This window comes from Spea bombifrons, chromosome 1 (genome assembly GCF_027358695.1).
Source record: "Spea bombifrons isolate aSpeBom1 chromosome 1, aSpeBom1.2.pri, whole genome shotgun sequence".
NCBI classification, from domain to species: Eukaryota; Metazoa; Chordata; class Amphibia; order Anura; family Pelobatidae; genus Spea; species Spea bombifrons.
In genome coordinates, this window is record NC_071087.1 from 100,561,757 (window position 1) to 100,578,758 (window position 17,002).

At 38.1% G+C, this 17,002-nt stretch overlaps 1 protein-coding gene across 1 annotated transcript; it reads left to right on the forward strand.

Annotated features, from left to right (window-relative positions):
• Nucleotides 1-448: 448 nt before the first annotated feature.
• CFAP95 (cilia and flagella associated protein 95) lies at nt 449-15,665 on the forward strand. Its single transcript, XM_053456670.1, has 6 exons — nt 449-621; nt 2,147-2,258; nt 8,306-8,427; nt 9,495-9,548; nt 11,386-11,443; nt 15,304-15,665. Exons 1-6 carry the CDS (start codon nt 512-514, stop codon nt 15,484-15,486), a joined length of 639 nt encoding a protein of 212 aa, XP_053312645.1. The 5' UTR covers nt 449-511; the 3' UTR covers nt 15,487-15,665.
• The last annotated feature ends 1,337 nt before the right edge of the window (nt 15,666-17,002 follow it).

The window sequence follows — 17,002 nt, forward strand, 5'->3', positions numbered from 1 at the left end:
GCTGCTTGGTAGTGTTGTATGGAGTGGGGCGCTGGGGAAAGAAGAAAGAGAGAGAAGAAAAAGGGAGGGGAAAAGAGGTGTTAAAAAGCTGAAATTCTTTTTTTTGGCACAGCATCTTAATAATGGCAAGTAGGCATATCACTTTATAATCCATAAAGACTTCGAAAACATACAAAAATCTTCCCCCAACATAAATGGAGAAGGCCGGCGGAGTGATTCCAAAACTCTCGGTCTGTTAGCGTTCTGGGTTACCAAGGAGACCAAAATAGTGACGAAACATTAAAGTCTAACAGCCTACTAAATATCATGATATTATTTTAACAAGATATCGGGCTAGGAGTTACAATCCTCTTCCGTTTAAATACTTGAGGTGCAGTGATAGAAATTGGCAGATTGACGGCACTACTTTTACACACGCGGAAGAGTATTGGTATGTTATGAAGTGCCAGGCAGGTTGGAGGGAGCCGGTGATAGGTCGTTAGCGTCGTCTGGTTAGAAGCATATCGTGGCGATGTGTACATTAAACGGCACCCTGAAATCTAACATGCTGGAGACGAAAGGATCATTATATCTGCGCTCAAATCACATGCAGTATGACAGACCCACATTAGTGTCAGGCTGGTAAGGAAGCACTTGGCTCACATGCGAACTTAAACTTTTTTTGATTTGAAATATTTTCCCCATAAACGTATGTTTACGTCATGTAATTATTCCAAATAGGATCTGCCAAAAAATGTTAATTTTGTGTTTTGTTGTCTATGCTGTTGAGTAGTATGACAGAAATGTAATGGAGATAGAGGCTAATAGCTAACTACTACTACGTATCTGCTGTAACAGACAATGACTGCTTGGAACCACAACATCCAACAAAGCAATGGAATCAGAAGTGGCATCACAAGTTTATACGTACACTATATGGACAAAAGTATTGGGACATCAACAGGGGCTTTGATGACATCACTTTCTAAATACATAGACAAAGCATAGCATTGTCCAAAGTGTCTTCTATGTCCACTTCAGCATATCAAGACACTTTGGACAATGCTATGCTTCCAGCTTTGTGGGAACAGTTTGGGGAAAGCCCTTTTCTATTCCAGCATGACTGCGCCCCAGTGCACAAAGTAAGGTCCATAAAGAGAAGGCTGGACGAGTTTGGTGTGGAAGAACTTGACTGGTACCTCAACCGGGGTTTTCGATGGGGCACCCTGACTGGTCACCCTGACTGGTCTGTGGCTACCCTGGCACCCTGACTGGTCTGTGGCTACGCACCCCCATACGCAACAAACTGCGTTGCACTGTGTGTTCTGAAACCTTTCTATCAGCATTAACTTTTTTCAGCAATTTGAGCTACAGTAGCTCGTCTGTTGGATTAGACCACACAGGCCAGCCTTTGCCCCCCCCCCATGCATCAATGAGCCTTGGCTGCTTATGAGCCGGTTCACCGCTTTTCCTTCCTTGGACCAGTTTTTGAGATGCTCCAGTCGTCTAGCCATCACAATTTGGCCCTTGCCAAAGTCACTCAGATCCTTACGCTTGCCCATTTTTCCTGCTTCTAACACATGAAATGCTTCCTGAGCACTAATGACTTGTCATTGACACCAGCGTCACAGAATGGACACTTCGCCTCCTTCGTGCTTAGAAGATTTCTTGTTTTGTTTCTTATACCTACAGTGTTTACATGCCATCCTCACCTTTTCATGCTTTACTGTGAATATGACACATGTAGTAAACATTTTTCATTTCACTTAGTTTAGGTATATTTAAAATGATTAATTAGATGGGAAATGAGCAGTTTGGGAGGGGTTAGATTTTAGGACAATAAAAATAAAAATGTAAAAAAACAAAAAAAAAAACACCCTATACATTTTACTTTTAAGATAACCTGATCTGTGTTAATTGTGTATATTAATGTGATCGGTGAGATTCAGGATTATCTTTAGTCGGGCCAATATCTCTGTCTTTTATGAGATAATATATTGGGTATAAATGCGGTTATTGTAGGCTGCTAATATAACGAGGCATTCTCCTTGCACATCAGGCTAACAACAGAAACGCTGTGTGTCTTAAGTAGTTCTAGCTTTTTGATTATTAATATACAAGTCATGCTAATGATTTTAAATGATAAAAATGACTGTTTATTTTCTAGGCACCAAAGCCGTGAGACTGAACCTAAAGATTATGATTTGAGAGGCGTTCCCGCAGGCAAGAAAAATTTATGCCATTCAACATATAGAAGATTAGGAAATTTGGAAAATGAAGTGAGTTTTTTTTTTTTTTTTTGTAGAATTGTACACCAAAATATAAAAGATTTATTTGTTTCAGGACAGGAAGTGCATAATATATAGATTGTTATTTAAAGGTCAGGCAAACATAAGGTTTTCATTCATATTTTATATTTTTTCAGCAGTACATTTTACAACACATCTCATCTCATTGTTGGATATTATATTTTCTTTTTTTTTTTCCTGCCCCCCAAAAATATGTGTCTTATTAAAGCTGGCGGAGAAAATTTAACATTTTTTATGTGTCCACATACTAAAATTCCTTTAGACATGTTTAATATTGAAATGTAAGAAACAATATTGCCAAATATAGTATTTGTTTCGTAATTGTTTATAAGATCAAAAAGCATACAATACCGTATTTGCTTGATTATAATACAAGGTTTTTTCCAGAGCAAATGCCTCAACTAGGTCTGACTGAGAGTAAGATCCAGATCCCCCGCAGCGATGCAGGGGACCTGGATCCACCCCCCCCCAACTTACCGGTACTTCTGACTCCCCAGTGTGTAGCCAGGGCAGCGTGTAGACGTCCATCGTGCAGACCTTCCCCGGCTGTCAGTGAGAATTCCCCGCACTGACAGCCGGTGCAGGGAACTCTCCTCACTGACAGCCGGGAAGGTCTGCACAATGGACACAGACAACCCCCGCTGCTAACCGCACCTCCTCCCGGCTGCAGCGGAAGTTGTCTACGCGAATCGCGTAGACGTCTACACGCTGCCCCGGTTACACACCGAGGAATCAGAAGCACCGGTAAGTTTGGGGGGGGGTAAAATGGGGGGCATAAGGCATTTCTGTAGGCAGAGTGCTCTATGAAATGCCTTTTAACCCCTTAATGCCACTCTGCCTCTAGAAATGCCTTTTAACCCTCTATACGCCATTCTGCCTCCTGAAATGCCTTATACCTCCCTATATGCCACTCTGCCCCATAATATGCCTTTTAACCCCCTAAATGCCAGAGTGGCTTTTAGGGGTATAAGGCATTTCTGGAGGCACAGTGGCATATAGAGGGTTAACAGGCATGTCATGGGGCACAGAGGTATTTAGAGGGTTAAAGGGCATATCATGAGGCAGAGTGGCATATAGGGGGTATAAAGCATTTCTTGGGCAAAGTGGCTAGCCTGGGGCAGATGTGCATAACTGGGGGGGGGCAGGTTGGAAAATAAAAGAAAAGAAAAACAAAATATTTTTCTCAATCATAGCTTTTATTTAAAAAAAAATAATAATTTACATGAATTAACAAATACTTTTTCTTTTTTTCCTAAATTAATATTCAGAGTTTGGGGGGTCGTCTTATAATCGAGCAAATACGGTATATAGCAGACTTGTACAAATGGACCAAAAATGATTTGGATTATTTTTTCGGACTGTTTTTGGTCCATTTGTTTTTGGACAATGAATTTAGTTTCCCGACCTCTATGAGGACTTTTTAAATTTGGAAACAAAATTAGTTGTCATTCACCCTCTCTCACTCACTCTTTCACACTATATGACACTCTCAATGTCTCCCTACCTTCTCCTACAACTGCTTCCCACCTCCTTCTCTGTTTCTCTGTCTCCTTCTCTGCAACTTATTAGTCTTCTTAGCCAGCTAGAGAGCAATTGTGCTTTATGGACAGCAGCAGAGTTAATCCTGTATCATAACACTTGGGGAGAAGGTATTTGGTGACCCCCAATGCATGTGGATGCGTATGCAGCAGAGCTGATGTTTGAGTTATATATTGCTTATTTCACATGGATCAATGAGGAAAACATGAAATCATAGGCATTACTACCCATTTATTGTGGGCAGAGCGGTATCCTTTATTTCTTCGGGTTCCTAAAGGCTTGTGTAGTGGTCATTGAGGAAAGTGTGTTGCTGGTGGCCTTATAATACTTTCATTGCAAATACAATTGTGTTTACATTCAAACACGAGGACTCTGCTGACGAAGGGGAGAATGCTGCTCAGTGGCGGATCAGGAGCTTCTCCTACACCATTAAGGAGCTTAGTGCTGCTGCCACTTTCCATAGTAACATGTAGAAATGCCTTTAGAAATAAAGTCCCTGCAAGAACAGCTTGTCGGCATGCAGGAAAAAAAAAATCATCCAATATTTTAAACAGAACAGGCACCTGAACTCGTGTAAGCTCCAATGACCCTCAGCCAGAATAAAGAGGGCCACCAAAGCCATAATCCAGTTATGTATTTGTGGAAATGCATATTGTATGCCTCAACTGTATTTCTTTATTTTCATTATGCCAGATAATCACTTTTTTATATTTTGTCTACCATGCAATAGTTTATGTACTGTCACATAAATATAAATCACTAAGTACTGGATACATTTACAAGGGGATAAGGCTTATATTTATAAAATATTTTATATCTATAAAATATTTCCATTGGTATAGCATCCAAATGGGATTACCACCTGCCTGCACCCTCTGTTTTTATAGCATGAACTCTCAAATAATTAGTCTTATTAAAGGGTTGTAATTGTATTAGATTTTTTGTCCACTAGAGGGAGCACTAATGCTTCAGGCCAAAAGGTCATAAAAATTCGCTGATCTATTGCCAACGCTTTAATAAATATACATACATTTTGTAACTGCGGCAGCCTCAAATACAGTTTAGTGGACAAATGCCTGACACATGATGATGTAGAGAAATTATTAATTATATATATACATGATTTACATGGTGTTTTACCGTTGTTATATTTTACCAGTGAGTGCTGGCAATGTGGGCAGTTGCACACTGGGATTACATGCAATTCCACACATTTGCCAAAAGAGTTTCCAGAGTTAGAAATATTCCGCTTTATGGTTTTTCTGTTTTGGTTATGACTATATAGTTTACAGTGAGCATATTGTCTATAATGGTTTGTATTGTTTATAACTTATAACTTTTTAACTTATAACTCATATATATATATTATAGCATATATTATAGCATCTACAGTTGGATCCCTGACAACTAGAGATACTATGTGAATGTGGGTTTTCTGCCTATTGCAGTGCATTTTTATTTATCTGGTTGAGCCTCCAAGCACTGTGCCTGCCATTACTTAGCTACAACTGGGGCCCAGACAGCTAATTCTCTGGTGGACCATTCCTGGCTTTGCCTATAAAGTCAATGTTGTTGGAGATTAGCAAGGGAAATACCCCAACAGTAGCCATCAAGAGTTAGGGCTCAATGGTCTGCCTTCAGTGGACATCACATGAACAAGTAGGACCTTTCTTTTGAAGGAACAGTTTATCCCCAAATCATGTAAAGATCCCAATAGTGCCTAAGCCCACAAAATCCTGAGTGGTTACAGACAACTGCTTCAATGAACTGATGGAACCTATGTGTCTCCATAGGCAGGTGGGAGCATAGGTTTAACTCTTATGCTCCTGTCTTGTTGGAACAGGAGAATGAGCAAAGATTATTTGTTCATGATGATCTTGTTGGGAACAAATGTTAGCCTCCACAGGTAAGCTTTCCCTGTACAATACCATTGCTTAGCCTCACCACAATCTGTAAACTGGCCGAAGGGTCAGGGCAGGCAGCAATCAGATGAGTTCAAACAGACAAACCAAGCTCAAATACTGGAAATATCACTGACAGTAAAAGCGCACCCACCTATCTCAAAAACTACAGAGTAAAGAGAACTGGAGACTGATGCTCCAGCAACAGAAGGTAGTCCCAGCACCACTAGGCTGGATTTATCCCCGGGTTAAATGTTGCAAGCTCCCCCTTGGTGTTAAGTTATAGGTTTGGGTTTACCAGAATATCCTTTCTAATGTACAGCATCTGTTCTTGTACTGCGCTAAGAGAATTGTTCCAGAAATCTCAGGCTGATAGATTAATATACACTATATGAGTTTACACAAAAGCTAACAAATAGCATGAAACATATTGGATTTTGTTTTGATGTATTTCTATGTCAACGCACAAACTTTATTTTATATATAATAGAACTTAATATTTATGCAAAGTATATTTGACTTATATTTGAGCATGATTATTACTGCTAGATCAGGGCATAGCTATAACTTTGAATTCATTTTGGAAGTTTTTGCTTCCTAAAAAAGATGTCATTCTTACTAAAGAGATTAATGACAGTCTGTCACTTTATTAAAACATATTTACAGTGCCTTTCATCCATCATAGACTTTTCACGTTATTTGTTTCATCTTTCAATCAAACTGGATTGAAAAGCTATTTAAAAAAGAACCCGGCTCTTCCTTGAGCTCTTAAACAGTTTCAACCCTGTTTATACATATGGAAATAGGAGTGACATCAGCCTGAGAGGGACATCAACATGGCGACCAGGGATCCTGACTAAAGACCTCTGGTCTCCGTGACAACTAAGAAAGTATAGATTATTATTGCTAATTCTTTTAAAAGCCCCAGATAAGTTCTTATGCAATCAACTACCTCCATATGTCACATTATTGGTTGAATAGAGTCTACTTTTGTGAAATAAAAGGCGAAAGCCCCATCTTGTCAGGATGATATTCATTTGCAGGACCTGGAAAGCATTGAGGACAAGGTGGATGGTGCCAAATACAAGGTTATTCGAAGGAAAACCTTGTTAATGTCTGCAAAGCATTTGGAACTGGTCTAGAGATTCACTTTCTAAAAGAACAGTGACCCCGAGCGCACAACCTGAATGCCCAAAGTCCACATTTCAGTCCTGCTGAGAATAAGACCTGAAAATTGCTGTTCCTCAAGAGTTTCCATTCAGCCTAAAACAGCACTTTTTAGAAAATCATCTTTGTGAAGAAACATAACAGTATGAGTTTAAAAACACAACCTTCCTAAAAATGTGTTTGTTTTACAAAAGAATTGCAAACGAATCCCAGATTATTGGCTTAAACTGCGTGCCCTCAATCCACAAGCCTGCATATTGTGCTGTTATCTTACAAGCTGAATATCTGTGTACATGTATATATCATACCAACCAACCCAGGCTCCCCACTCACCACAAAAGCTCAACAATGGGCCTCCTACCAAAGACGGCAAGACAGTGCCTGTTGGGAGGTATGATATGTATTGATATATGATGTATTGCACCTTCATACCAGCATATATCTCTAGTTAGATTGATCCGTGCATTGCGTGTGGAGAAAAAATCCATATGGATCTGTTACAAGAATGCACCCTAAATGAAGCAAAAAGAGAAGAACAGTTTTACATCATCGCCCCCAGTGAAAAGAAAAAATGTCGGTGCGCTAAGCTAGTCACAGGCTCAAATACAAATGTGTAATACGAGGCCTACCAAACAGGTGTAAGCATGCTGCAAGAAACAGTGCATTGGCTGTACAATGTATACAAGAAACAAAAACTGTCTGCGCTTCTTACCCTAATAAAGTTGGCAACAAATATATAAACATAATATAAATGAGAGGTTTTGGTTATATGAATTGGCCAAAGCATAATTAAGCTCACCCGCCACGTCAAGGCACACTCTCAATAGGGTGAGAACCTACTCTCACCTCCTACATAGTGGACACACAAAGCAGTTTATACTGCTACCAAAACCTTATTTTTAATTGCACCTCCCCAACACATTAATAAGGTTTTGGTAGCAGTATAAACTGCTTTGTGTGTCCACTATGTAGGAGGTGAGAGTAGGTTCTCACCCTATTGAGAGTGTGCCTTGACGTGGCGGGTGAGCTTAATTATGCTTTGGCCAATTCATATAACCAAAACCTCTCATTTATATTATGTTTATATATTTGTTGCCAACTTTATTAGGGTAAGAAGCGCAGACAGTTTTTGTATCATCGCCCCCAGTAAATATCTCCAATAAGATGCAGAGACCACGTAAACTATGGCAAGCTCTCCAATTTCATAGCAGACAGCTAAGGACTATGTCATTGTCTGGCTCTGTGTTACTTTATATATGCTTATTTAATTAACACATTAAGCAGTTCTTCAGTTATGCCAAATACCTTGGACATTCATTTCCACAGAACCTAAACTATATCTAAAATGAAATGTTAACAAAGCCACGTTAAATGACTCCTTCTGATGTTCTATGTTGCTTTCATTTTTAGGTCTGGGGTACTACAACTGAAGAACATTTGTCTCAAGTGAATTTAAAGAAGGAATATGAAGTCAAAGAGGTCCCCAAGTCAATGGTCAACGAGGACAATATCAATATTATTAGCCTTGAAAGGTAATGTAATTTTCTTTTACTTGAGACCGATTACTCCTAGCATGAAATAAAGTTAAAAGGGAAAAATAAAGATTAACTAAATAAAATAATCCCCACTATATTGTAAGCACTTTTTCTACATAACAAAAATGTTCAGTAATCCAAACTGAATTAAGTTAGGAAAAAGGAAGTAGAATATATACCGCTATTAGGTGCTAATACTATGCATATTTAAAATACAGCGTTCTCAGTTGCATAAACACTGGTGTTAAGCAACCACTCCAAATCTTATGTGTTAGGATACGTTCCTAAAAGTAGCATGTGGATGGAACAGAGAAGGGTTTTGTCACCTATTTTTTTCCAAAATGAAAGAGCCAGGCAGAGCTCTGTCGCTCATCAAGCTTTTATTTCAATTATTTTATTTAAAGCTGACTGCTGCCTTGGTTGAGATCATCATTTGTGTAAGTACTATGCCAGGAACAGAACCTGGATGCTTTCATGCCCTCCAGGAATTCTGCCCTTTCGTGGCCACGGAAACGGTACAAGCCTGGCAGATTCTAGGAAAATAAATAGCCAGATTCACGTAAAAAAATATTTTTAATTAGAGGTCAGATTTTCTCTTGGACAGTTTATGTGCCATGTAAAAATGAGACGGTTTCCTATTATTGACTTGGTACAAATGTAATGTTCCATAATTGGAAAGAATACTGCAGAAAATGGATGTTACAAAGCTTTCTCAAAAGGAAATGATATCTATCATGGACGTTGTTTAATTCTCAAGTGGGCAGGGAACGGGCATAGTCAAAAGCCACTTCCCTGCCCAGAGAAAGAAAAACCTAACCTGGAGACCCAGGGATGCAGGGCTTTACCCAGAAGCTCTTAGTCAAAGCAGTAGACTTTCCAGGTATACTTATTGAGGGCTATGAGGGGCTCTCCAAATATTCGGCGAATGCTCTGAGCGCTATGAAGAAAGTTTCTCACAGGTCACCTTCAAAGATGTTTTTTTATGGAAATAATTAATATAGTGTATAGTTTATAACAATGCCTGGTATAATACATGCTATGAACCATGCCATTCAATCTTTTAGGCAAACTGGTCGACCTGAAACGAATTTGGGACATAGCAAAGACCAAATGAAAATGTATGTATTTGAAGAAACGCATGGAATGATAAATTATCTTATTATAGTTATTTACTAGCATAATGTGCTTCTTAATCACTTATGTATGTTATTCAACGTCATTCTGTAATCAAGTTATTTTCCCAAAATAAACTAGGACTAGATTAATGATGGAGTTGAAGCTCTTTAAGCAGCCCCACAGCCCCCCGCTGAAATGAAATATAGACCATACTTCATAATTGTAGGCTGTTGTTAAACCAAGAGGTCAAGGGGATGCTATTGGAAGGGAGATGGTCTGAAAAGCTGACACTTCATAGTGTTCCTACTTGTCGCTATGTATTGCTGGTTAGGCACACGAGGTCCAGTTTGTCCACATGAAGCTGCTTAGTTATTAAACACAGGCCTTCTATTCCTCATCACAATAAATATATCATCAACCCAGAGGTGGCAGTAAAGTGAAAGCTGCACCAGTTATTGTACTTATAGCACCCTGAGATAGGTTAGATTGTGTGTGTGATTCAAACTGGTTTTGACAAACCAAGTTATATGACCATGAAACCAAGTAACCCAGTTGCTGTTGTCACAACGTAGGAAGATAAGTGCATTAATTAAATGTTTAGCTACATCGTCAAACTATAAAGAGTAAATATTACCTCCATTTTCAAGGCAATCTCTGTAAAAGGTCTAGAATTGGGACCCAATTTCAACTGGGTCATTTCTAAGTATTTTCATTTCAACTTTTTTGTGGTTTTCCTACATAGTTACATAGTAACATAGTAAATAAGGTTGAAAAAGACCTAAGTCCATCAAGTTCAACCCTTCTATATAACCTTCCTACTCCTGATCCAAAAGAAGGCCAAAAAAACCCGTAACATTTGTTTTATTTACCTTACTTTTTGTTATCTTGTGCCATACATTAATAACTATTATTGATATTGTTATTTTTCTTTTAAATGAACATAGCCTGTATAACTCTGTGTTGTGTATTTTATAGGTTTCCAACAGTTTGTTGAAATCAAATTAGGCACCGCTAACAATTACTAGAGCAACAGAGAGAGAAAAACCAATAATAGTTAAAACAGCTTTCCCATAATGACAGTATACAAACTAGTCATTAGATAAAAATGATTTCCATTGCTTTGCATAGATTATAGAGAAACAGAAAAAAACAACAACTTGGAAATCAACAGAACGCATTACAAAAGTAGAAATCAAAGTCTATTACTTTAACAAATCATAGCAATTAAGTGGAATTAAATCTTTCCTTAATAATTACAAAGGGCGGGCGTGCTGTGTGAGTTCGTGGCATAGTCATTAAAATAATAAAGGGGACTTTTTGAAAGAAAAGTCAGTTTTCTGTCTTTTGACACTGTGGGCTGGGTACTGTTGCCTCAGATAGAACATTTGAGTTTGATGGCAGGTAAGACCCATTTAGCCCATGTCGTCATCTTGGAGGAAAGAAGTGAGAGGGGAGAAACATTTAGATAGATAAAGGGATTTAACAAAGGGGGAAGTTTATTTCAAGCAAGAGAAACATTAGTACAATAGTCCATGATCTGAAACTGGAGGGTCATTAGATGTAATGTAAGGACTTTTACTTACTGTACTTTTACTGAGACTGAGAGGGTGATAGATAAAGGAAACTGCTTCCCAGTAGTGGTAGAGGGCAATACATTGAGGGTATATAAACATCCATGGGATGGACACTAAGAGGAGACCTGATTAAGGTGGTTCTGATCTGCCATCACATTTTATGTTTCCATGTTTATAGCTTTTATACGGTATAATGTTTTTCATAGGTATTGTTTTCATATAAATGTATTTTTAACTTTTTTTTTTTTTTTTTTACTATTTTTAGGCAGATGGAAACAATTTATGAGACAGATTACACGCCGCCGCACTGTTATACACCCTATGTAAGTACTGGTAATTCAAAATCATATATTTGGAAAATATCTGCAGGGCTGGCTTTTGGTAAGAGCAGTGCATGTAATGTGTACGTTAAAGGTTCAAGTTTTACACGTTAATAGTATAGTGTAGTGTAGCAATATAAATCTTAAAAACTAACCGACATGGGCTAATGCGTTCACACGATAAAGATATAAATGCATCTTGATGTTCCTATTGAGGAGATCATCCAGAAGGTGCATGTCTCTAGTTTAATTTTTAAATGCATAGCTGTTAAAGGAATAGTTTAGTGTACCTTACACCCCCACTAAAACTGCATGTTAAAGTACTCTGTGAGAAATAAAAAATAAAGGCCATACATCAGGTAGAAGCTGCTTTTCTGTGGCCCAGCAATTTCTTGTCACTGATTGGTCGATTGAAGTGCTCCCTTTAAAATCAATTACAAGAGTGTTATCTTACAAAATAAAATTGTTCAGCGCAAACTGTCTAGAGGTCGCCTTTGGTGCCTTTTATGATCCCAGGGATCTCTATTAGCACAGTAGGATTCTCTTGTACAGCAATCAGGTAAATCCTGTGACAAAGTATTATAGGAGGAGACCTGGTCAGGAGCCCCTACAGACAGGGGCGTCACAAACCGGGTACGGACCTTACAGGAGGTGACACCACACCAGGCAGGAAACTCTATGAGAGTGTAATCCGCCTGGGATCACCCTACCATAGGCCGCGGCCAGGGCCGGCCCAAGACAAAATGCCGCCTGGGGCGAAGTTTAAAATGCAAGGTCTTACCTAAATCTAATTATAGCAAAATAACAAAAGTTGTCCTGGCCTCCCACGTGGAAAAAATGTGTTCTTACCCTTGGTGATCAAAAGATGAATGCAGCCGTACAGTATACATTTTATGTTTGCCCTGAAACATTTAAATAGTGTAGTAGCTCACACCCGTGTAGTCAGAGACAGGCCATCAGGTGACAAGGCCAGAAGAAGTAATCAGATTCACTCAAGGCAAAATAATCCTGTGAAATGATCAGAAATCAACAGCGGATGATGCTCTATCATAAACATGCTTCAATTATCACTTAAAATGAATTTTGGGAAAAAAAATTGTTTAAAGAAAATTATTTTTTTAAATGAAATCCTGCTGGAAATCCCATTAAACTGAAGATATTCCCTTCCGCGTCCAGTAACATGCAGGGCTTGGAGCCAAAGCAGCTGGAGAGTGTAATAATTGAATAATACAACAATACACAGAAGTACTGTTATAGAACACCTGTAAGCCATAAGGGCCCCGTGTTAATCGTTTCTTGCCTCTTTGTTGAATTTCCAAACTCCATTGTATAAACCACCAGGAGGTACTGTTTCAGAAGAACTCACTGTTCCCGGAATTCTCCCAAAACTCAATGATCCTTAAGTCGCTTGATTTTGCTGATGTGTAATGTATATATGTAAGTACTCTCATCAAAAATATTTACTTATCCACTTTATTACAGCTTTAGTTGGCTCAGAGACACTCTCTCTGTAGTTATAGTGGTCTGGAAAGCCCCATGAAATATGGAAGTGTTTCAAACACAATGGCCGTGAGTAAGTCTTCTCCGTTTCCCCATAGAAGGGTGCAAAGTTCCAAAAGTGGGATGATGACGCACCACAAGAGTTGCCATTGAGTTGGAAAGCTGGGTAGTAGGCATTATTAAACTACTAAGGTTGGTCATCAGGCTCAATATATACATTAAGGAAAGCAACATAACAATTGTCTTTATCCAACTTTCCAGGCAATATCTACTTTGCTGAGCACACATAGAACACGACAAATGTGTTATGACTACTTCCACGCACAGATATGCACTGTGATTTTGTCTGGTATTTGGACCACACAAGCTCTTGGCTTAGTCTTTAAGTTGTATCTCATGGGACAAGAAACCAAAAATAAACAGACATATTTTTAATAACTTATTTCTCAAGTGTGCACACGTTATTACATTTGCTTATGCACGTTGCTTTCTTTTGCAGCCTCCGATTTTAATCAAATGAATGCTTACCTAACTTAATTAGATTAGAGTGACAGCATTATTTTCCATTGATGTAATACTTCTGAGAGAGCTGCTGTATATTGATTTGGCTTTGCATTAGAATTGCATGACAGTGTAGCAGTATGAAATCATATCGTAAGTTTTATGTAGAACACCGCTGGGTTCTCTCTAGTTCCTCGTGGAGGCAACGAGTAATGGTATCATATTAGTCAATGCCAGAATGCCATCGTTTTGGAGAATACATTAAATCTGCCCAAGTATTGCCTAGGAACATTTGTCTGTCAAAGCCTTATCAAGCAGTAAATGAAGGATCTTTAAGGGATTTCACAACTAAAATGATTACCTAATTGGCTGTGGTGCTTCACACATCCATATCATGACTGATGGGTTGAGTTCCACTTCATAGTGTCTTGTATCTATGTACCTTAAATATATTGAATGGCTTTATGTAGGTACGCCGAGGTGTCTAGTTAAAGAGCACCTGTCCCTTTTTTCCCAAATATTACATATTTGAGTTCAGGACACAAGGTAAACTAATGTAATTGTGTTGAACCCCTTAATGACAAAGCCCGTACATGTACGGGCTCAAAATGCATTGTTTTCAATGGGTTTAGGGAGTGCCCATTGTCCTTAAGGGGTTAAAAGGAGCAGGAGCCCACCTGATAATAATACCATAGAAGCATCTATATTTACTTGCTTTTCTCAAGATCTGCATGATTATTCCTCCTCCATTATTCAAAAAAAATGAAAACAAATGTTACTTGACAACTTTTTCCCCCTTGTTAAGGTTTCTCGGGTCACTGTGAAATAAACAGTGAGTACTATTTAGTCTTTGCGTCTGATGAAAACATTAGAATTGAATAGTTATCATGCCTTTTTTGTTTGCGGTGACCAGAAATGGTCAGGGCTGACCCTAGTCTCCTGCTGCTGTTGTCTTCACCAATGAAAAAAATTTTAGTACCTTTTTAAAGGAAGGCGGTTAAACCTTTAGTTGGGAATTCTGTTATGAAAAATATTTCACAAATAATTCACAAATGTACACCGTTTTTAGATTACTTTATTCCACCAGAAATCTCTTCCACGCTATCCATAGCCTCCCTAAAGAAAAGAAATGCGTGTGTCTTTGTTCTCAAGTATAAGACATTCATAAGACTAAGAAGACGTAAAAATAACTCTGTTATATAAAAAGTCATTTTTCTGCTGCGAGATTGGCCTACCTCAGCCTCCCATATGTTCTGGCATTATTGCTTTTGGAAAATGTAATTCGTTATATGTCAGCGTAATAATACCTCTAGAATCAAGATTTGTATTGTGTTCTTCTAGGGAGTGTCGCATGAGGTGGTGGGGAGAACAATAAATACTGCAAACTCTGTGTTCTTGCTTGATGTTGCTGCTATAAATTTATGCCATGGTTAAAACTTGCGTGCCGGCGCTGTAAGATATATTTCTTTCTGTAACCTTGACATTTACAATTGTTCTGGGAGACATTACTAAACCAAGAATGGTTTTGGAGCGCTACGTTAAAGAATTCTCTGCAAGTTGCTGATTACCCACTATAATTTAGTGGATTATGAATGACATATTCTGTTTTATCAAGAAATCTGCAATGCAATTAAAGTACTAGGGGTATGTGAAATATACTTTTTTAGAGGACATATGTATATATAGTTTTATGTCTTATTTTGTAACTAAATAAATAGCTAGGATATCACCATTTATTGGATGAGATTTGTAACAAACTACTGTCCAGTTTTGTGATTTCTTTTTCTCGTTTTGATATCGCAAACCTATACCTTTCCTTTAAAGAATAAAACAATCATTGTATTTATGTTTCTTTTGTACAGAAATATCCAGAGGTCCCCAACTATTCTTCAGCCTACAAGAAATGCCACTCTCAGTTTACAGACACGGCAGACTATAGGAGATTCGGCAGGAATACGTGGCAGGACGAAAGTGGGATTTATGCTAATAATGAAATTAAGCAGATGGTGTTCAAGCCAACCTGCCCTATCACGCCTCATCTGTGATATATATACAAGAGGATCTGTAATCTATATGCGCAAGAGTCTTTCTGAACAAACATGAATGACCAATGCCACCCCCTTTTTTATTTTATTTTCTCTTCTATAACTGGTAAAATCATTTTGTTAATGGCTATAAATTTAGACATTGTTATAGCTACTGAGTAAAGTAAACTTGAAGCAAAGTTTGAGTGAAGACAAAATTCTTATTTATATTGGTTCTATATAGTAAAGATAAAAAGATAAAGGGATAAACTAAAACTGCATATTATGATGTACCAGTTAGTAGACTTATTTTGTCATGCATATAAAACCAGGATTTAAAAAAAACAATTGGGTTTATCCATCAAAGTGAGAGATAGCAAGAAAGTTGGACACTTCAAATCTGGTAGTACTATGCATTAACCCCTTAAGGACAATGGGCGGTCCCTGAACCAATTGAAAACAATGCATTTTGAGCCCGTACATGTACGGGCTTTGTCATTCAGGGGTTAAGAAGGATCAACCATGGAAAGTTTAACTCCTACAAGAAACGCTTCTTAGCCCTATATATAATTCTAAATTAATAGATCAGATTATTGGCCCTTTATGGTGCGTTGTGAAGTTGGAGAGCTACAACTCTCCTGCTAACGCCTTCTTTAGTGAATTGTCACACGTAACGTTGTGGTTTAGAAAAAATATTTACCTAATCGGGACTTTTCCTTGTAACTTAATTTTGAGCACCATCTCGGCGACTGTATTTTGGATTTCAAGTAAAACACCACAAACTAATCTTCAATTGCCCCTGTCTGCCTTGCCAGTCCTCCCCTAGACTTTTTACAGTAGCCCATATGGCCAATGGGAAAAAAATGGGAAAATTGCACCACTTCTAGCTCTAGGTTACCAACGAAGACCTAAACAGTAATCCAATCTTTTTCTAGATTTCAAATTACTGCTTGCTTGATAAATACAAACATGTATACCTACGGTTCTTAATAGTTGTATTAGTAGTTATGTCATAGTGAACTGTGCAAACGCAAAAGGGTCATTATTCCTTCTGTCAATTTTATTAATCCTGCCAGTAAATTTCACTCATCCTTTTTATAGCTCACTCAGCAGTTTGTTTAATCTGAGGATACAATGTAAAAGCTTCATTTCAACAGTAGCACTACATCATGATACAAGAGGAGGAAGAAGGGTGTTAAAAGATGTTTGTCTGACCAGCTAAACATCTTGGATGAAATCAGATTTATTATTTATGATTGTTTCATGAATTACAAGCACAATGCTAGTACAGAACAAGCATTTTTAAATTAGGCTGTCCTGAGGGTGAGGTTCAAAGATGCTATATAGCTGTTATGTATAGACAGGTCTCTAGAACTCTTATTGCTGATCCCATCCAAATGTATTATTTTATCATGGTAAACGAAAGACAACCGTTTTATTTAATATTCTTATTAGATCTCAAATTTACCTATATATGTGCTTTTTATTACTTTTTTACTTTATTCAAGTACAGAACAACACATGTGGCAGCTCAACC

Bases quoted from the DNA above. Each gene is read 5' to 3' on its own strand.
- CFAP95 (XM_053456670.1), top strand. From the start codon at position 512: ATGTGTACATTAAACGGCACCCTGAAATCTAACATGCTGGAGACGAAA. The intron at 622-2,146 runs GTAAGGAAGCAC...TTTATTTTCTAG, and splicing joins CCCACATTAGTGTCAGGCTG to GCACCAAAGCCGTGAGACTG. The intron at 11,444-15,303 runs GTAAGTACTGGT...TCTTTTGTACAG, and splicing joins CGCACTGTTATACACCCTAT to AAATATCCAGAGGTCCCCAA.